Source organism: Haematobia irritans, chromosome 4 (assembly GCF_050003625.1).
Source record: "Haematobia irritans isolate KBUSLIRL chromosome 4, ASM5000362v1, whole genome shotgun sequence".
In the NCBI taxonomy this organism is placed as follows: Eukaryota; Metazoa; Arthropoda; class Insecta; order Diptera; family Muscidae; genus Haematobia; species Haematobia irritans.
The window spans coordinates 133,062,461-133,085,374 of NC_134400.1; the positions used below are offsets into that span (position 1 = coordinate 133,062,461).

At 29.8% G+C, this 22,914-nt stretch overlaps 1 protein-coding gene across 1 annotated transcript in view; it reads right to left on the reverse strand.

The window, feature by feature from the left end:
- Positions 1–19,572, reverse strand: part of LOC142233792 (uncharacterized) — a 43,893-nt gene extending 24,321 nt beyond the window's left edge. The window contains exons 1-2 of the mRNA XM_075304826.1: positions 18,588–19,572; positions 14,134–14,290 (exon numbers count right to left, since the gene is read on the reverse strand). Coding sequence (XP_075160941.1) covers positions 14,134–14,290; positions 18,588–18,678 — 248 coding nt within the window. The 5' untranslated portion in view covers positions 18,679–19,572. The remainder of the gene's footprint in view (positions 1–14,133; positions 14,291–18,587) is intronic.
- Between the last annotated feature and the right edge of the window lie 3,342 nt (positions 19,573–22,914).

The following is a 22,914-nucleotide window of genomic DNA, read 5'->3' on the forward strand; positions in this document are numbered from 1 at the left end:
TATTAATGGAATGGATTTACATTTACGAAAATTGGACAATAGGTTTGTATGGGAAAATTTCGAATAAAAGTTATTCAGTATAAACTTGCAAGATACTTAGAATGGGTTTTATTCTCTTGGGTAATATTAGGAGAAGTGTACACGTTCGCGAATTTATCATTAATTCAGTTAAAATATATTGATATTTTCTGATGCAGTTCTATGTGACATTGGACTTGTTGATGATTAACCAGCTGATAATTGCAAGTTTACGGGGAAAAAAGTTTTTACTAGGAAATATAAATGAAGGACTTCCAGTAAAAAATTGTGATAGTAATCAAAATGTATCGAGTACGCAAACAGAGCTAATATGACATAGATTTTCTTACAGTCTCACAGAAATGGAAATAAAATGAATACAATTAAAGTAATATGAATTTTAAGTGAAATAAAGCCTTTAAGTTTGTTAAATTTCAATCAAAAATGTGACTTTTGATACAAAAAAATTTAGCTTTTTTTCTAGCTATTTTTTAACATTTTTTAGCTTTTTTTGGCTAGTTTTTTGGACAAATCTAGCGGTTTTTGGTGAAACAATTCTGGCAACGCTGGTGAGCCTGATACATCGGGCTGCCACCTAACCTAACCTATGCTCTATAAATATAACTGCTTAGCTGTATCCGTTGATGGCTATAGCGATAATTGTCTGTTGATGACAATAACAGCTACGTAGCCCAAAAATAACATTTTGCTATTGAAACATCATATTCCTTTTCTGAGTGTACTTTATTTCCAGGCGTAATCATACGAGAGCTTTCAATAACCAATCTTTCATGTCAATTATTATTATTATTTTATTAGTTACCCAGTTTTTGTTGCTGTGTATTCCATCACAGAGTTACAAACATAATACATAAATTGTTTAAGATATGTGTTTTTCTTCATTTGAGAATCTCTGCCCTAACAAAATAGGTAAGAAGAGCAGTTGTGACAATAACAAATACAGCAAGAGGTGAATGGGGGAGAGGGCTTCTAACGAATATAACAAATTTGTTTAATTAAAAATTCAAATTAAAAGACCCATTTAAATCGCTAAAACAGACACTTGTAGTCAGCCACTGGCAGTTGGACAACATTCGAAACGAATCAGCAATCCATCGATCGATGGTTCACTAAACTTACTGACTAACCAACACTAATATTGCTATATTGGCATCAATACGAAAATGATACTCGATTCGGAATTTCAAATGCATATGGGAGACAAAACCCAAAACCCTCCACCCCCTTTCCCAAACCATTGAAAACTAAGATTTATGAGCGCTACCAAACGATCACAACTCAAATCATGAATAATGCATAAACACCTAAATATCTCTCAGCAATAGAAACCCCATGCAATGCTCTTTGTTACCCACACAAATTTTAGCCGGACAACATTAGGAAACAAACCTACAACCTGCAGACTTTAGAGCATGAACGAATAAATCTATATGTCTTTTGGGGGGAAAATACTCTCTGGTGTTATGGGATCTATTGAAATTAAAAAAACAAAATTACAATAAATTTTAAGATCATTTATTTAAGTTAACCCATCGCCTTCTCCACTACCTTCTTCGTAAATTTAACAAAGAGTCGAGCTACTGAGAGTTTTCATGTATCACATTAAGGCAACTCCAGCTTTACCATATGAAATGGATGGTGGATCATATGTCCATTTTATCAATGCAACAGCAACATTGTTGCTGTCGGTAGCATAGACCTCAGATATCTACGTGTAGAGAGTTTAGCTTTAATCGTCTGTGAATGAGATCAAGATCAGTTGTGGTGATGGCTGTTAATTGTGTGAAATTGCTCGTATTTAATGTAACGAGATAACATGCTGGGGATATTGTCAGCGATCATGGATCAATTTTCGTTTCGTGGAGAAAATGTTAGTGCAGGGTTACCAGGTGTATGAAAAAGGTATAAATATGAAGCAACCATATGGGAATAAGATCGATCACGCATGAGTCACGTTGTAATTTGACTCACACAGAAAATACGAGTATCACCATGACAATTTAAATTAAAAAGTTGATTGAAAATTAATTTAAAAAAAAACTATTTTTTAATCGAATTAAAAATAAATTTAAAATATTAATTATCCTAATTAACACTTTAATCGAATAAAAAACGATTTCCAACTAAAAATATAAGAGAAATTTTTGTTCGGAAATAATTATTTTAATTTTTTATACCCTGCGCCACACTGTGGAACAGGGTATTATAAGTTAGTGCATATGTTTGTAACACCCTGAAGGAGACGAGATAGACACATGGTGTCTTTGGCAATAATGCTCAGGGTGGGTCCCTGAGTCGATATAGGAGTACAATTAGTAGTATAGTCAAGTGTGCAAAATTTGATTGAAATCGGTTCAGATTTAGATATAGCTCCCATATATATCTTTCGCCCGATATGGACTAATATGGTCCTAAAAGCCAGAGTTTTTGCCCAATTTGGTTGAAATTTTGCACAGAGAGTAGATTTAGCATTGTAGCTATGCGTGCCAAATTTGGTTGAAATCGATTCAGATTTAGATATATCTCCCATATATAGCTTTCGCCCGATGTACACTCATATGACCACAGAGGCCAATTTTTAACTCCGATTTAGTTGAAATTTTGCACAGGGAGTAGAATTAGCATTGTAGCTATGCGTGCCAAATTTGGTTGAAATCGGTTCAGATTTAGATATAGCTCCTATATATATGTTTTTCTGATTGCGACAAAAATAGTCAAAATACCAACATTTTTCTTGTAAAATCGCCACTGCTTAGTCGATAATTTGTAAAAATGACTCTAATTTTCCTAAACTTCTAATACATATATATCGAGCGATAAATCATAAATAAACTTTTGCGAAGTTTCCTTAAAATTGCTTCAGATTTAAATATTTCCCATATATATACCCTTCACCACTACTGTGGTACAGGGTATAATAAGTTTGTGCATTTGTATGTAACGCCAAAAAATAGTGGTCATAGACCCATCTTTTAGTATACCGATCGGCTTAGAATTAACTTCTGAGTCGATTTAGCGATGTCCGTCTGTCTGTCTGTCTGTCCGTCCGTCTGTATATGTAATTTTGTGCACAAAGTAGAGCTCGCAATTTAAGTCCGATCGTCCTCAAATTTGGCACAGGGCCGTTTCTTGGGACAGAGACAATCGCTATTGGTTTTGGAAAAAATCGGTTCAGATTTAGATATAGCTACCATATATATTTATCCCCGATTTGGTCATAGTTTGCGTGTTTATCCACCGATTTTCTTGAAATACCGTACATCCAAATATTTTATGAATCTCAAAAATCTTGCAAAATATCAGCCAAATCGGTTCAGATTTAGATATAGCTCCCATATATATCTTTGTCCGATTTAGACTCATATGACCACAGAGGCCCAAGTTTACTACCGATCTTCGTGAAATTTTGCACAGAGGGTAGAACTGACATTCTACCGATGCTTGGTAAATTTGATTGAAATCGGTTCAAATTTAGATATAGCTCCCATATATATCTTTCGTCCGATTTGAACTTATATGGCCACCGAGACCAATTTTTTACGCCGATTTAGTTGAAATTTTGCACAGGGAGTATAATTAGCATTGTAGCTGTGCGTGCCAAATTTGGTTTGAATCGGTTCAGATTTAGATATAGCTCCCATATATATATGTTTTCCTGATTTCGACAAAAAGGTCAAAATACCAACATTTTCCTTGTAAAATCGCCTCTGCTTAGTCGAAAAGTTGTAATTTTCCTTAGCTTATAATACATATATATCGAGCGATAAATCATAATTAAACTTTTGCGAAGTTTCCTTAAAATTGCTTCAGATTTAAATGTTTCCCATATTTTTTTACTTACTTAAATTTTTACCGACTTAAATTTTGAGTCTATAGATTTTGTAGAAGTCTATCAAATTCTGTCCATGTCGAGTGATATTTAAATGTATTTAGTTTGGATAAACATTTATATATAGCCCCCAACATATTTGACGGATGTGATATCGTATCGAAAATTTAGTTCTACAAAGTGGTGCAGGATATAATATAGTCGACCCCGCCCGACTTTAGACTTTCCTTACTTGTTTATACATACTATTCATTCGCAGAAAAAAATTTGGAAGTTAAACTTTAAAAGCACTTCCAAAAATGTTCTCTCAAAGATGTTCTTCATTTTAATTTCAAACTCGTTTCTTTATCGTTCGGACTTCCTCCACCTAAATCGCTCTGGCAGACGAACAGAATTTCATAACCACCAACGAAACATGATGACGAAATTAGAAACAAAGGACTGCATCTGATGAACGTTTTTGGAAGAAAGAAAATTCTGTCAAAAGTGCCATAAAGGTGACGTTGGGATTCACAATTTAACAGGTTGGCTTATAAGTCCCCGGTCTGACACATATATGGCGTCGCTAGTATTAAATGCATATTATTTTTATATAGTACCAACCTTCAAATGATTCGTATCAAAATTTGACGTCTGTAAGTCAATTAGTTTGTAGGATAGAGCGTCTTTTGTGAAGCAACTTTTGTTATTGTGAAAAAAAATGGAAAAAAGGAATTTCGTGTTTTGATAAAATACTGTTTTCTGAAGGGAAAAATACGGTGGAAGCAAAAACTTGGGTTGATAATGAGTTTCCGAACTCTGCCCCAGGGAAATCAACAATAATTAATTGGTATGAAAAATTCAAGCTTGGTGAAATGAGCACGGAGGACGGTGAACGTAGTGGACGCCCGAAAGAGGTGGTTACCCACGAAAACATCAAAAAAATCCACAAAATGATTTTGAATGACCGTAAAATGAAGTTGATCGAGATAGCAGAGCCCTTAAAGATATCAAAGGAACGTGTTGGTCATATCATTCATCAATATTTGGATATGCGGAAGCTCTGTGCAAAATGGGTGCCGCGCGAGCTCACATTTGACCAAAAAACAACAACGTGTTGATGATTCTGAGCGGTGTTTGCAGCTGGTAACTCGTAATACACCCGAGTTTTTCCGTCGATATGTGACAATGGATGAAACATGGCTCCATCACTACACTCCTGAGACCAATCGACAGTCGGCTGAGTGGACAGCGACCGATGAACCGTCTCCGAAGCGTGGAAAGACTCAAAAGTCCGCTGGCTAAGTAATGGCCTCTGTTTTTTGAGATGCACATGGAATAATTTTTATCGATTATCTTGAGAAGGGAAAAACAATCAACAGTGACTATTACATGGCGTTATTGGAGCATTTGAAGGTCGAAATCGCGGCAAAACGGCCCCATATGAAGAAGAAAAAAGTGTTGTTCCACCAAGACAACGCACCGTGCCACAAGTCATTGAGAACGATGGCAAAAATTCATGAATTGGACTTCGAATTGCCTTCCCACCCACCGTATTCTCCAGATCTGGCCCCCAGCGACTTTTTCTTGTTCTCTGACCTCAAAAGGATGATCGCAGGGAAAAAATTTGGCTGCAATGAAGAGGTGATTGCCGAAACTGAGACCTATTTTGAGGCAAAACCGAAGGAGTACTACCAAAATGGTATCAACAAATTGGAAGGTCGTTAAAATCGTTGTATCGCTCTTGAAGGGAACTATGTTGAATAATAAAAACGAATTTTGACAAAAAAATGTGTTTTTCTTTGTTAGACCGGGGACTTATCAGCCAACCTGTTATGATCCATAGTCTTATTGTTATGCAACTCACCTGATCTTGATCTCTTTCGTGTTTCCCTATGCCCTACTGACACTTCGCTATTCTGCTCTGCTAATTATGCTGCCAGCACCCTTTTCTTAGCTAACATGAGTAAAACGTCGATGGATCTCTTTCTACTTCTCTCATAGCCTGTGAGTATATTTACCTTCGTTCCGTTTTAGTTGGGACTTCTTCAAGCTTCTCGCTCACATTCGTTCCTTTATCGTTCGGACTTGTACTAGCTAAACCGCTGGGGCAGACTGACAGAATTTTATAGCCCAAGAGTATTCGTCTTGTTGTCCCCGCGAGCTCCTCGCTATTCTAAATCTATTTCTTAGCTTACGTGGTTCTCTTGCATTCCAGTACTCTTCGTTCTGTTAATACTCTCATAGTCATTCGGCTCATACTGAATATATTCACCCTGGTTCCATTATCGTTAAAATTTCCGCCAGACGAAACATAAATACGGTGTTTGAGTCCACTTGACGCACCCTCTGACTCTATGGCGATTTAGAAAGTTTTCAGTGATGCTTATGGTCCTCTCAGAAATGCTGTTAACATTTCAGAATGTTTCTGGTCTCGGCTAAAAAAGGTGGCACTCATTGATAAGTGAAAAGCTCACTAATATGATGATAATATGATAAGTGAAGGGTACAAATGGTGGGTGACCTGTTCAAACTCAGAAAATGAAGTAATAGAAGATGTTGTGAAGAGTGTCTGGTTCTATTTATTTTGGTACCATAAAACCAACTCAAAATTCACCAGCTCCATCACGACCAGCTTCAAAAATTCTAAAGCTTTAATGTCTTTTGGCGTTTTTTCAAAATCTTCGCTAGTTTTTTTCAACGATGCGCTAACGTTTAGCACGTAATTTATAGGTGTTACATAGTTTAAGTAACATTGCATGGGATTGATGGAAGAGACCTCGCACATATTTGTCTTATATCCTTGACTAAGGAAGGTTTAAAAATTTATAGACTGACAAAGGTGTGTGTATGTGCAAGTTGAATGAAACAATTTTGCCGCTTACCAATCATCTAACCATGGACCAAATTCATAGGGAATTCGAGTGATTTAAGGGCAATGAAGCAACGAAATGTTTCTGTGTATCTGGGGATATGCAACATTACCACAGTCACGATCCATTGAGAGTAGCAGTCATGTCACATCACCAAAGTACCAAATATCCTACTGAGTTCCCAGTGTCATAAATAACCCAGACGCCAAATTATGTTCGTGTATTGCCTCTTACCTTAGTGAGTAAGGGCTTCACCGTCATTGCTGTTTTGTTATCCCTAAAGACTGATGATGACATTCCGAACATGCTGATGTTCTGTCCGTCTGGTTTTTCTTTTATACTCTCAGGCAAGAAATATTTCGTTATCATATCTTGAAAATCTCTTCGGTAAATTTGACAAAGATTCCGGAATGATGGATGGAAGACGTGTGAGTTTACCAGTTAGTTAAGGAAGACAGGTAGATGGTGCACATCGTGATACTTCGACACAAAGATGCTGCTGATGTTTTCATAATCAACAGGTGAAATGCAAATTGGAAAATTATCGACGGTGAAAGATCCATGGAATTTGAGTCCTTGGAGGCTAACTTAGTATTCTAAATGTAAATCATCACGTGCTATTGGTACACTGAAAAATAATTTTGATATTTAGATAAGAACAAATAAGAAAAGCCTAAAATCTGGTAAGGCCAACAATATTATACGTTGCACCTCCTTGTGCAAAATTTAAAGCAACTTTAGCTTCTAAGACCATATAAGTGCATAATGGGCGAGGGTGCCTTTTATATTTAGAGATTAGAGAACAAAAACAAATATTAATAATCGACAATCGCTTTATTGAGGTCTATACACTTTTGCCACTCTGATTGGGGTATTTCCTAAAAATGCAAGTGACGAAAAACGTTGACTTTATTTTATTTTTTACGTACGGGAATATCAAAAAATCATTCGGTGTCAAGTTAGGACTATATGGTGTTTGAGTACTGTGGAGTTATGTGAGCCGATTTGGGAGAGCTCGCCTTGTCGTGGTGAAGAGTGATCTGTCTTCGGCGGTTTGTTTTTCCGATTTCTTGGAAGACAACTGGTAAACAAACGGTTGTGTACAACTAAAAATTGACCTTCTGCGTTAATATAGTGGTCATAAGCCCCCTTAGCCCTCCAGAAAAAGTTTAGACCACCCTCCCCCCCCCAGAATTTCAAAATCCATTTACGATTTTCTATTGGATATTGTACAATAGATGGAGGGGCTATAGTCAGGGTTGCCAATCGAGCCAAAAATAATCTACCAAAATTTGAAGAAAATTCTACCACAAAAACTACCAAACAAAAAATTTTCACTAGAAATTATTACAATACTTATTCAAGTAAAAAATTTTCTATAGAAAATTTTGTCACAATGTTATTTCTATAGAAAATTTTGTTAAAATTTTATTTCTATAGAAAATTTTGTCAATATTTTATTTTCATACAAAATTTTTTCAAAATTTTATTTCTGTAGAAAATTTTTTCACAATGTTATTGCTATAGAAAAATTTGTCACAGTGTTATTTCTATAGAAAATTTTGTCAAAATTTTATTTCTATAGAAAATTTTGTCAAAATTTTATTTCTATAGAAAATGTTGTCAATATTTTATTTCTATAGAAAATTTTGTCAAAATTTTATTTCTTTAGAAAATTTTGTCAAAATTTTATTTCTATAGAAAATTTTGTCAAAATTTTATTTCTATAGAAAATTTTGTCAAAATTTTATTTCAAAATAATATTCCAAAACTAATCTACCAAAATTTGAAGAAAATTCTAACACAAAAACTACCAAATAAAAAATTTTCACTAGAAATTATTACATGACTTATTCGAGCAAAACATTTTCTATATAAAATTTTGTCAAAATTGTATTTCTATAGAAAATTATGTCAAAATGTTGTTTCTATAGAAAAATTTTTCAACATTTTATTTCGTTGGAAAATTTTGTTAAAATTTTATTTCTATAGAACATTTTGTCAAAATTTTATTTCTACAAAAAACTTTGTCAAAATTTTATATCTATAGAAAATTTTGTCAAAATTTTATTTCTATACAAAGTTTTGTCAAATTTTTATTTCTATAGAAAATTTTACTAAAATTTTATCACAATTTTATTTCTATAGAAAATTTTGTTAAAATTTTATTTCTATAGAAAATTTTGTCACAATGTTATTTCTATAGAAAATTTTGTCAAATTTTTATTTCTATACAAAATTTTTTCAAAATTTTATTTCTATAGAAAATTTTGTCACAATGTTATTTCTATAGAAAATTTTGTCAAATTTTTGTTTCTATAGAAAATTTTATTAAAATTTTATTTCTATAGAAAATTTTATCAAAATTTTATTTCTATCGAAAATTTTGTCAAAATTTTATATCTATAGAAAATTTTGTCAAAATTTTATTTCTATAGAAAGTTTTGTCAAATTTTTATTTCTATAGAAAATTTTACTAAAATTTTATTTGTACAGAAAATTTTATCACAATTTTATTTCTATAGAAAATGTTGTCAAAATTTTATTTCTTTAGAAAATTTTGTCAAAATTTTATTTCTATAGAAAATTTTGTCAAAATTTTATTTCTATAGAAAATTTTGTCAAAATTTTATTTCTATAGAAAATTTTGTCAAAATTTTATTTCTATAGAAAATTTTGTCAAAATTTTATTTCTATAGAAAATTTTGTCAAAATTTTATTTCTATAGAAAATTTTGTCAAAATTTTATTTCTATAGAAAATTTTGTCAAAATTTTATTTCTATAGAAAATTTTGTCAAAATTTTATTTCTATAGAAAACGTTGTCAAAATTGTATTTCTATAGAAAATTTTGTCAAAATTTTATTTCTATAGAAAATTTTGTCAAAATTTTATTTCTATAGAAAATTTTGTCAAAATTTTATTTCTATAGAAAATTTTGTCAAAATTTTATTTCTTTAGAAAATTTTGTCAAAATTTTATTTCTATAGAAAATTTTGTCAAAATTTTATTTCTATAGAAAATTTTGTCAAAATTTTATTTCTATAGAAAATTTTGTCAAAATTTTATTTCTATAGAAAATTTTGTCAAAATTTTATTTCTATAGAAAATTTTGTCAAAATTTTATTTCTATAGAAAATTGTGTCAAAACTTTATTTCTATAGAAAACGTTGTCAAAATTTTATTTCTATAGAAAATTTTGTCAAAATTTTATTTCTATAGAAAATTTTGTCACAATGTTATTTCTGTAGAAAATTTTGTCAAAATTTTATTTCTATAGAAAATTTTGTCAAATTTTTATTTCTATAGAAAATTTTACTAAAATTTTATTTGTACAGAAAATTTTATCACAATTTTATTTCTATAGAAAATTTTGTCAAAATTTTATTTCTATAGAAAATTTTGTCACAATGTTATTTCTGTAGAAAATTTTGTCACAATGTTATTTCTATAGAAAATTTTGTCACAATGTTATTTCTATAGAAAATTTTGTCAAAATTTTATTCCTATAGAAAATTTTGTCACAATGTTATTTCTGTAGTAAATTTTGTCACAATGTTATTTCTATAGAAAATTTTATCAAAATTTTATTTTTATAGAAAATTTTGTCAAAATTTTATTTCTATAGAAAATTTTGTCAAAATTTTATTTCTATAGAAAATTTTGTCAAAATTTTATTTCTATAGAAAATGTTGTCAATATTTTATTTCTATAGAAAATTTTGTCAAAATTTTATTTCTTTAGAAAATTTTGTCAAAATTTTATTTCTATAGAAAATTTTGTCAAAATTGTATTTCCATAGAAAATTTTGTCAAAATTTTATTTCAAAATAATATTCCAAAACTAATCTACCAAAATTTGAAGAAAATTCTAACACAAAAACTACCAAATAAAAAATTTTCACTAGAAATTATTACATGACTTATTCGAGCAAAACATTTTCTATATAAAATTTTGTCAAAATTGTATTTCTATAGAAAATTATGTCAAAATGTTGTTTCTATAGAAAAATTTTTCAACATTTTATTTCGTTGGAAAATTTTGTCAAAATTTTATTTCTATAGAACATTTTGTCAAAATTTTATTTCTACAAAAAACTTTGTCAAAATTTTATATCTATAGAAAATTTTGTCAAAATTTTATTTCTATACAAAGTTTTGTCAAATTTTTATTTCTATAGAAAATTTTACTAAAATTTTATCACAATTTTATTTCTATAGAAAATTTTGTTAAAATTTTATTTCTATAGAAAATTTTGTCACAATGTTATTTCTATAGAAAATTTTGTCAAATTTTTATTTCTATACAAAATTTTTTCAAAATTTTATTTCTATAGAAAATTTTGTCACAATGTTATTTCTATAGAAAATTTTGTCAAATTTTTGTTTCTATAGAAAATTTTATTAAAATTTTATTTCTATAGAAAATTTTATCAAAATTTTATTTCTATCGAAAATTTTGTCAAAATTTTATATCTATAGAAAATTTTGTCAAAATTTTATTTCTATAGAAAGTTTTGTCAAATTATTTCTATAGAAAATTTTACTAAAATTTTATTTGTACAGAAAATTTTATCACAATTTTATTTCTATAGAAAATGTTGTCAAAATTTTATTTCTTTAGAAAATTTTGTCAAAATTTTATTTCTATAGAAAATTTTGTCAAAATTTTATTTCTATAGAAAATTTTGTCAAAATTTTATTTCTATAGAAAATTTTGTCAAAATTTTATTTCTATAGAAAATTTTGTCAAAATTTTATTTCTATAGAAAATTTTGTCAAAATTTTATTTCTATAGAAAATTTTGTCAAAATTTTATTTCTATAGAAAATTTTGTCAAAATTTTATTTCTATAGAAAATTTTGTCAAAATTTTATTTCTATAGAAAATTTTGTCAAAATTTTATTTCTATAGAAAACGTTGTCAAAATTTTATTTCTATAGAAAATTTTGTCAAAATTTTATTTCTATAGAAAATTTTGTCAAAATTTTATTTCTATAGAAAATTTTGTCAAAATTTTATTTCTATAGAAAATTTTGTCAAAATTTTATTTCTTTAGAAAATTTTGTCAAAATTTTATTTCTATAGAAAATTTTGTCAAAATTTTATTTCTATAGAAAATTTTGTCAAAATTTTATTTCTATAGAAAATTTTGTCAAAATTTTATTTCTATAGAAAATTTTGTCAAAATTTTATTTCTATAGAAAATTTTGTCAAAATTTTATTTCTATAGAAAATTTTGTCAAAATTTTATTTCTATAGAAAATTTTGTCAAAACTTTATTTCTATAGAAAATTTTGTCACAATGTTATTTCTATAGAAAATTTTGTCAAATTTTTATTTCTATAGAAAATTTTACTAAAATTTTATTTGTACAGAAAATTTTATCACAATTTTATTTCTATAGAAAATTTTGTCAAAATTTTATTTCTATAGAAAATTTTGTCAAAATTTTATTTCTATAGAAAATTTTGTCACAATGTTATTTCTGTAGAAAATTTTGTCACAATGTTATTTCTATAGAAAATTTTGTCACAATGTTATTTCTATAGAAAAATTTTTCAACATTTTATTTCTATAGACAATTTTGTCACAATGTTATAGAAAATTTCGTCAAAATTTTATTTCTATAGAAAATTTTGTCAAAATTGTAAAATTTTTTCAAAATTTTAGTTCTAGAAAAAATTTATTTTATTTCTATAGAAAATTTTGTCAAAATTTTATTTCTATAGAAAATTTTGTCAAAATTTTATTTCTGTAGAAAATTTTGTCAAAATTTTATTTCTAAAGAAAATTTTGTCAAAATTTTATTTCTATACAAAATTTTGTCACAATGTTATTTCTATAGAAAATTTTGTCCAAATTTTATTTCTATAGAAAATTTTGTCAAAATTTTATTTCTATAGAAAATTTTGTCAATATTTTATTTCTACAGAAAATTTTGTCAAAATTTTATTTCTATAGAAAATTTTGTCACAATGTTATTTCTATAGAAAATTTTGTCAAAATTTTATTTCTATTGAAACTTTTGTCAACATTTTATTTCTATAGAAAATTTTGCCAAATTTTTATTTCTATAGAAAATTTTGTCAAAACTTTATTTCTATAGAAAATTTTATCAAAATTTTATTTCTATTGAACATTTTGTCAAAATTTTATTTCTATAGAAAATTTTGTCAAAATTTTATTTCTTTACAAAATTTTTTCAAAATTTTATTTCTATAGAAAACTTTGTCAAAATTTTATATCTATAGAAAATTTTGTCAAGATTTTATATCTCTAGGAAATTTTGCCAAAATTTTATTTCTATAGAAAGTTTTGTCAAATTTATATTTCTATAGAAAACTTTGTCAAAATTTTATATCTATAGAAAATTTTGTCAAGATTTTATATCTCTAGGAAAGTTTGCCAAAATTTTATTTCTATAGAAAGTTTTGTCAAATTTATATTTCTATAGAAAATTTTTTCAAAATTTTATTTCCATAGAAAATTTTGTTAAAATTTTTGTTCTTTGAAAAATTTTGTCAAAATTTAATTTCTATTTCTATTTGTGTTTTTCGTTTAACACCAAACTCTCTTAATTTTCTTTGATAATTCAACTCACTGTAGTATCACGAATGATTTACAACAAATAGCATGGCAAAGACGCAAGAAACGCTAAGAGTATCTCAAAAACGATCTCAATGTGATGGCATATTTGAGCTGCTGCTGTTGCGTTCATGTTTCTGATATTTGTGTGTGAAAAATCTTGTCGCGCCGTTGTTACATTGTCGATAGAGCGAGAGAACTCATTTTGGCAGGCGCCGTTGCCGTTGTCGCCGCCACTTAATGATCTTCACTTAAAATGCGATTTTTTCTCATTTCCATGTTTGAGTGCCAACTTAAACTCTGACTATTCTGACCTCTTGAGATTGGTGTTGTTGGTGCAGTCCTTATTTGGTTTTGTTGTTGCCCAAAACCTGCAATGTGCGGTGTGCTTACCACAGTCTCGGCGATTGTGAGTTTTTGTAGGATGGTGTTAATGTAATCATAAAATTCTATTTTCTTTCTTTATTTTTCTTTACAGTATTTTTTGTTTTTTTTTCGTTAAATTTTTACATGGCCTCGCTTCAGCCACTAACAACAAAATTCAAAAAAATTTTATGACCTGTGCAACCAAATTGCCAGGCGCGATATTTTTCAAGTTTTCCCAAAGAAAAAAATGCTGTGATCAGTGTGGACATTGTGAGCCTAAACAAAGGTTCCTGGCGCCTCAGTCTAATAATCCTTAATTGATTTCCAAACAAGACCAAGGCAACCATATCAACAACATGCCAATAACCACCTTGTGACATGGTGCAAAGGAGAATATTTAGCGCCAGTGATTTACCTGTGGTGAAAAAAGGTTCTGTTCAAAAGAGGGCCATGCATCTTACCTTCCACTTTTCGTTATAATCATTTCCGTTCCAATTTGGTGAAATTGCTTCCATAAGTCATCGTTTTGCAATTGAACATCTACGCCGGGTAATGTTATTCGTGGTGGCATTATTACATGTCTTGGCATGGGAATATGCATCATAGGTGGGAATGGATCTGAAATTTAAATGAATTATAGTCATTAGGCGCAATCTAAGTCTATGTGTTATTTATTTATTTTTTGTTTGTTTTGAAAATTTCTTAATAAGTTCAACTTATCGAACATCTCTAAACTAGATCCAAGACAGCAACAGGTGAATTGGATCTAATGATTTTAACCTCCATTTAGAGGTTTTGGTATGGATTGTAAGTAAATGGTTTTGTTTCTTTACACTGAAGGTATTTTAAGAAAGCGTCGATGTGCTCAAGTCAAGTTTAATAAATAATTAAAACTATGAATATGCCATACATAATTTTTTTTATTTCATAAATAATATCATCTAATTTAAATATTATGTAAAAACCCCCAATTATCTTTACATTAAGTAGAATTAAAGGCCATTCCATTTAGACGGAAATTCCAAAGACTATATCATCTCATTCATACTTAATTAAATAAAATGTTATAAAGTTTGTGATAAAATTTAATTAAATTATTTTTACAGAAAAACCTATAACTTCTATTTTTAAAATTAAAATCTTTATTGAATTTGGAAATAAGTCACAACACACAATAAAATTTCAGGAAAAATCATGCAGTTAAAGTCTTAATTGAGTTTTAAAAAATATTTAATTAAAAATGTAATTGATGCAACAAAATTTTTAATTGAAACAAACATCTATCACATTAATAGTATAAATTAATTTTTTAATTGGATCAATTAATTTTTAAATTGAAATTCAATTAATTTTTTAATTGATACTATAATTTATGTGATTGAAGACATTTCAATTAAAAATTTCGTGATTGAAGGTAAAACATATTTTTTGTTGTGTACAAAAGCCTGTTAAATCACAGAGAAGCTGACAATTTTGTATATAATTTTAATGAAATAAAAAAATTATTTAATTAAAAAAACTAATTGATTCTATCAATTTTCGAATAACAACAAAAATCAATCAAACAAATTAATTGAATAAATAATTTTTTAATTGGATCAAATAATATTTATATTGAAATTAATAACTGATGTTATGGTCTCCACTATTGAAGCAATTTTTGTTAAAAATTAGTTTGAGCAATAAATTTTATGAAATACAGGGTGGCTGATATGTTGCTATCATTTCTAAACCACTCGTCTGACAGCTGAGAGATTTATTCCAATGACAGTTCGTTCTAGATTTAATTGAAATCTACGCAGCAATGGTAAAAGGCTGAAAGTGACCTAAAAATTGAAAATGAGCTTTCTAGTTCCAAACAGCTCATCGATGCACAAAAAGAAGATAGTTTGCAAAGAGCCAAGGAGTTGCTTTGCTTGCTCGAAATGAATCACTTAGAACTTTCAGCGGTGCTTTATCCCCTCTGGGTGTTTCAAATAGATGTGTGCGCGTGAGTGAAATTTCACTCACACTCACGCACATTCACGAAGTAATATGTTTGTTCACGCACGCTCACGCACGATATGTTTGGTAGCCACTCACACTCACGCACGTTCACGAAATGTAAACCGTTACTCACGCACGCTCACTCACGAACTACTTTTGAAGACTCACGCTCACGCACGATTAACGACAATTAACGTGACTCACGGCAAATTCACGAGACTCACGACAAATTCAAGAGACTAACGACATTTTCCAACCGGGAAAGAGGAAAGGTAACAAAATTAATAAATAGGAGATAGTTCGACAGCTAAATAGAATTCAGTTATCGTATCAGAAAGAATTAAATCTTGATTTTTTTCGTGAGCGTGATTTTGCAGAAATTTTATTCACGCACATTCACGAACCGATTTTATTTCTCACGCACGCTCACGCACGACATATTATTTTTAGTCCCATTCACGCACATTCACGAAAGTTTCTTCAGATTTTGTTCACGAGTCACGTGATTCACGCATTTCGACAGTTTCGTGTCACGCGCACACCTCTAGTTTCAAAGCTTCTCTATGTGGTTTCACCATAGTGTGGAACGCCATTCGGACTCGGCTATAAAAATGAAGCCCCTTGCCATGGAGCTAAAACATAGAATAGGACAGTACTCAGTGATAAGAGAGAAGTTCACCACTGCAGTATCACAATGGACTGAATAGTCTAAGTGAGCCTGAAATATCGGACTGCCACTATACCTAACATAACCTATCCGTAAAGTGCTATGGATGGTGTTGAAGCCGTAGACAGACAAGCATGTTGAGCATGGTCAACATGACTCGGAAGCATCAAAGCAAGCACAAAACTGAGGTTCCTCGTTCTTCATGGCCCGTAAAATCTCCGGATCGCAATCCTTTTGACTTTTGCACATGGGGCATTTTGGAGAATAAGGTTGGCAATAAAAAAAAATACCAAAGACGTCGCTTCGCCGGGAATGGCCCAAAATACCGCAGAGCCACTTTTAAAATTTGATGTTATTTCTGACATTTTTTGCTTTTGCATTTTTGATTTTTAAACTCGGGTTTATTTGTACGTGGTTAGCTATTGCAATCAGAGAATGAAAATTCCATAAATGAGATTTTTATCCTAATATTAATTTTATTGATCCTAGATTTAAAGATAGATAGGTCCCTAAAAAAATGTCTTTATTTTAAAGAAGTCGCATCTCGGAATCAATACCAAAATCTTTAAGGCAAGTTCAAAATCTTTGGATCCAAGTAAACTTTTTTTGAGTGTACACTTTAATGCAAGATAGCTCCTCAATACACTAAAAACAATGAACCCTCCGGGGCACTAAAACAAATTTAAATCTAATTTAGTTCATGTTTTGTTAACGCTTTCTTGCGTTACGTTAGTTAAATGAACTAACAAGGAGGAAAACATATACACAAGTGAAGCATAAAGATTTACTAAATTCGTATTTCCCAGAAATTAATATTAAAAAAATTTTGAAATTTCTTAAATTTTGTATATTTGTAAATTTTTCAACAAGTGCGCCCATCATGAATTTCATATGGCGCTAAACACATTTTTGAAATTTTGAACTCAAGCTGTTGCCTTCAAACTACGAAGTTTTTCTTAACAAGTGAAAAAATTATGCCCTGTTATCGAACGAAAGCCTTCTTTCGTGTTGCAAACGAATCCTCCTCCCAGCAAAAAAAGCGTAGCCAAAAAAGTAGAGAAAATGTTCTTTTTGGATCCGGAAGTGGTGCCAAATTGACGCAGAAGCGATGAATTTAACATGGGCTTGTCATAGGACGGATGTCCACCATTTCAACAGACGCTGCAGTGAATTTGCACCACTTCTTAAGTTGTGAGGTGAATTCAGAGTTTTGGATGTGAATTAAGAGTTTTTGTGATATTTTGACAAATTAATAGTTTTTAATTTTTTTTTAAATGATTTTTAATGCATTATAACGGTTGTCTGGAACGTTTGTCATCAAATATTTTCATAAATTCGTAATTTTTCTAGAAAGGTTTTAACATTATTTTTGGGTAAATTTAAATAATTTGTACAATTTTTTTAATTCTTAATATGTTTTTAGCCTATTTGAAACAAATAAAAATTAATTTCCAATTAAAAATATGAAAAAAGCGGATTATAGAAAAAAATGACTCAAATAAACTTCTTGTGCCGTTAAAATAAAGAACATCTTTGGGAGAGCATTTTTGGAAGTTCTTTTAAAGTTGTGCCTTGAGAAGAACTTCCAAATTTTTTTCTCATACAAACGAAACGATTTTTCAAAAATAGAAAACCCCAATTTCATTCGAATTCGAGTGACTGCCTTTCTTTCGAATGGGGTTTCGTTCGATATATGTAACATGAACAGGGAATTAATTATGTCTAATAAATTTTTTGAATTTATGGAAAAATGTTTACTCATTTTTGTGTGGTATCTGTGTTTGTAATACAGTTTAGCTAAACATTTTTTGAGTGTACCAAAACCCTTAAGATAAGGTCAAAATCTTTGAATTCAAGTAATAGTTTTTTTTGGATCTGGTACCAAATTTCTATGAGATTATTTATCAATAAGACGGATTTATAGAATTTTCCATTTTCTACTGAAGGCTTCACAGAAATAATTTTGATCAAAATATTTGCAATTAAAATTTTAATTGAATTTTTGAAATTATTCAATTAAAAATTTAATTTGTTCAACACATTTTTTAATTAAAACAAAAATCAATCACAATAATTAATGGTATCAATTATTTTTTTAATTGACTTATTTAATTCTTAATTGACTGAGGCGATTGATACTATTATTTCTGTGATTGAAGTTATTTCAATTAAAAGTTAATTGCTTACTAACAAATTTCTTCAAGTGTACAATAATATATGTAATAATAAGTGAGATGTCCCCAAAAACCCTATTTCATTTACCTGGTATTCTTTGCATGATCTGTTGACGATATATTTCATGGGCAATATGCTGTTGCATACGCAAATCTACCAATTCATTCATGGTTATCATGTTTCTTGAGTTTCTTTACAACTCAAAATAATTACATATGACAGTGTTGAACTGATGATGTTGTTGTTGGTGGCGATATATTTTGTTGTTGTTGTTGTTGTTATTGTTAAATTCACTTAATCTCACACATTTGATGTTTGAGCATTATTTCATGCGCTAATAATTGTCTTGTTGTTGTTGTTGTTATATTAGAAAACGTAATCGTCAGACACGATCGCAAAACACGAAATACCACATTATGTCAATTACAACGAAGGCTTTGAGTTGAGTTGATATGTTTGTTGTTCGTTGGGTGTAAGATTTTCTAATGTTTGGTAAACGACCACGAATCCAAACAACAACTACGGCGATGATAGAGATGACTAACTATTCGCGAGATGAGTCTTATGGCGTTGGCGTTAAAAGTAAAAAAACGGAAGTGTTACATTTATCACTGGTAACTTAGCTTAGTAGAAAAACAATTCATGGATTCAAAAAATTTGTATTTATTAACTTTTTGTTGTTGTAATTATATATTTTAATATTTTTTTTTCGTTATAGATTTACAATTCTTAACCATATAAGTGCTACACTTTCACACATTTTCCACATAGAGTGGGCGTTTAATTGTATTCAATTTGATTGCTCTAACATTTCGCATTTTCAAATTATATAAAAAAATTGAAGTCATAAAAAAAGTGTCCGTATCTTTTTCGAAAACGTTTTGGGCCGACGGCTTAACACAACTGCTCCATCCAAACCATTATAGCATCCATGGTTGGGCTGTTGATCGATCGATTATTCGTATAAAAATGTGAAAGAGAGTGTCCATAAACACGACGGGCGGTAGAGAAACAAAAAGAAAAAATAACAACAAAGACATCGACGAATATCTGTGGTTATTGACATAGAGCATGTGAGATGCTAGCTGTTGCTTGGTTTAACAGAGTTTATAATTCAACTGAATGTTTTGGTTTGTGACAAAAAAATTATACGTATCAATGAATGAGTACGACCGACAACTACTGATGATCACCCGAGTCGTTGTCGCAGCAGTAGCAGAGGTTTCGAAAAAAAATAAACTAAAAAACAACAAACATTGGAAACTACGAACACTCCAAACAAATCGATATTTAGTTTTTATTGTTGTAGCTATTTTGTTTGTTCGCCACCAATGTGATCGTCTTCATTATCATTAACTCCCTTGTTAACTCAGAGAATGTGAAGAGGCATAAGATATAACAAAAGACAATTATTTTCTGTCGATAAAAACAAGGCAAGTTTACCTGTTTTGGGGTGTCTGGTTCATTATTCTTTTCCTATAGGACTTGAATACTCTCTTAGCTGTTCTTGTATTACCGGATTTTAAAAATTCTTTGGTATTGTTAGTGTTAATGGAAAACATGTTTCTATCTGGTCTGTGATTGGTTAAAACATCATATTAGGAGAGAAATAGAGAGAGGGAGAAAAGGAAGAGAGAGAGATCAACCACCAACAAGAGAATAAGATAAGACAACAAACACTATCCATTTTAAGAGATAATAACTGCTCTACGAAATTTCTCTCTTTCTCACTGTTTCATACTACACAACATAGTAACTAAACATAAAACTAACACCAGCAGCTGCTGCTTTCAACAGCTTTGAATGAATGTGTATGTGTCTATGGTGTATACTGCATATGATGAACTACAAAAGGAATGGTTTCGTTTTGGTGGGGTAAAAAATCTCCATTTTGAAAATCACACTCCCATTGAAGTGCTGATCTTGACGCTTGCGGCTGTTGACTTCCAACACGCTTCTGTTTTGCCGTTAGCTCCTCCTTCTGTAACCCAGTGTTTTATTATCGACATATATATGTGTGTGTATAAGCATGTGTAGCATATATTTTATTTGTTTTTTTTTTTTATGGCGTTTTAAGGTTCTACTATGCTATCGGGGCTTGGTTTGTCATCATGCTGTGAGTATAGTCATTTTATATTCATTCTTTTTTCCTATTTTACTATGGGGATAAAAATACTGATGTGTTTCATATGTATAGCCATATGTTGGGTTTATGATTTAACATCAACTAATACAATGCTGGACGATAGCATTACATTTATTTATTATTAAAAACAAAACAAAAATATTTTTTTTGAAGGAATTTTAAGATATTCAATAACGTGATACACACAAGAGTATTAACACAAAAAATCCAAACTTCTTCAATTCAGAAATACTAACAGGCTCTGTCTAGAGTAAATATCTACACTTGAAAAAAAGGTAAACCAAATGCGGAGGAAAGCGTAGGTAAATTTTGGAATTTTTTTACTAAATTGTATTGCAAACGCCGATATCACAAAAATAAGTAAATATTTTTCGAAACATGCAAGAAAATTTATTAGCAATAATTAATTTTTTTCACTTGTCAAAGAAAATTTCATAGTTTTGGGGGAAAGAATTGGAGTTCAGTATTGCAAAAATGTCTTTAGCGCAATTTGAAGTTCGAGATGTGATTTGTGATAACATTTACAAATTCTCATATCTTTAATTCATTTAAGTAACGTACACAGAAAATTATTAATGTCAAGGAAACTTTCTCATATTGAGGAAATTTTAACCGAAAATTATAGTTTCCATTCAACATAAGCCTCTTCAGTTCTCGATCGTTTTATATAGGGGAGTTTATAAGTAACTATGAACCGATATGAATCTATTCTGAATTTACATAGAATCGGATGAAATTTACTCCTCCAAGAGGTTTCAGAAGTCAAATCTGCAGATCGGTTTATATGGGTGCTATATATAATTATGGGTGCTATATATAATTATGGTTGTTAGGTTTAGGTTTGGCTTATATGGGTGCATAAACTAACCGAATTTCAATGGGATCGGATTAAATTTAATACTTCAAGAGATTCCGCAGGTCAAATCTGTGGATCGGCTTATATGGGGGCTATATATAATTATGAACCATTATCGTATTAAAGCCAATTTAACTCTGTTGTAGTTCCTGGAATTATTATGTTTTTGAGAAACTTTCGTTGACGTTAATAATTTTTGCGAACATTAGTTTAATTAACCCTCTAATGCCGTCATTTAATAAGGAAGCTTTTAGTAAAACACACCTTAAGACAACAAAAATGGGCAAAATAAAAAGAAAACTTATTTGAAACTATTCAAGAGGCTTTGCAGCATATGCTGAATTTCACGGTATACACTTTTTTTCTTGCTTAGTTCTCTGGCTTGTGTCGTTAACATAGAAAAATTTAATCAGCTGGCAAAAAAATTGGGGCATTAGAGGGTTAACTAAAACGGGGAAAAAATTGTACACAAATGAGAAAATTTTGTAGTTTGGTAATTTGAAAGAACAAATTGGAGTTCAAAATTGCCTTTAGTACAATACGAAGTTCATAATGGCCGCATTATTGGTAAAATTTACAAATTTTAAGAAATTCTTAACTATTTTGTGGAAGACACGAATTTGGTTAATCTCATACTTCACTTGTATATAATGATTTGCTCTGTTTTAGTTAATTTAAATAACGTACGCAAAAAATTATTAAAGTCATGGAAGCTTTCTTAAAACGTAATAATTCCATGAATAGAATAAAATCGTCTTTAGTGAAATATAGGGATCACTTTTTTTTTGAGTGTAGACGAAGTTTTCTTTAATTTTGTTTTGTATATGGGGGTACTTCATTAAACAAAATTGTTTTCTTTACTTTAACCCTAGACAGTCATCCTTCGTCAAAATGAGATGCATAATTTCATTTTTGATATAAAATGTATTTTAGTCGATTGGGAAATGATTAATTTAATTTATACTACACTGAAAAAAAAGCATGTCCGGTTCCAAAGATTTTGTCTTTACTTTAAAAATTTTGGTATTGATTCCGAGCCAAAGAAGCACAGAATACAAGTAAGGATACTTTTAAGACAAAATTCTCTTTTAAATTTGGGTTTTGTGTCCTTGCTTCTGGAAGCAAATTTTAATTTTTCGTTTCTTCAGATTTTTTTCCTCATAGCATAATTTCTACTGGAACTCGATTCAGCTTTTTTTCTTCAAAGTCCTTTAAAAACGAGTTAACAACAACTTTATTTTCCAAATTAAGATTCGACTTCCAGTAGAAATTATGCTATGTTTCAAGTAAAAAACGTCTTTAAAATAAAGTGTCGAAAAACATGTCCTATATTTGAACGATTTTTTGCTTCGTAGTCTAGATGCAAAAAGACAACAAATTTAAAGACAATTTCATTAAATCTAAAGAATTTT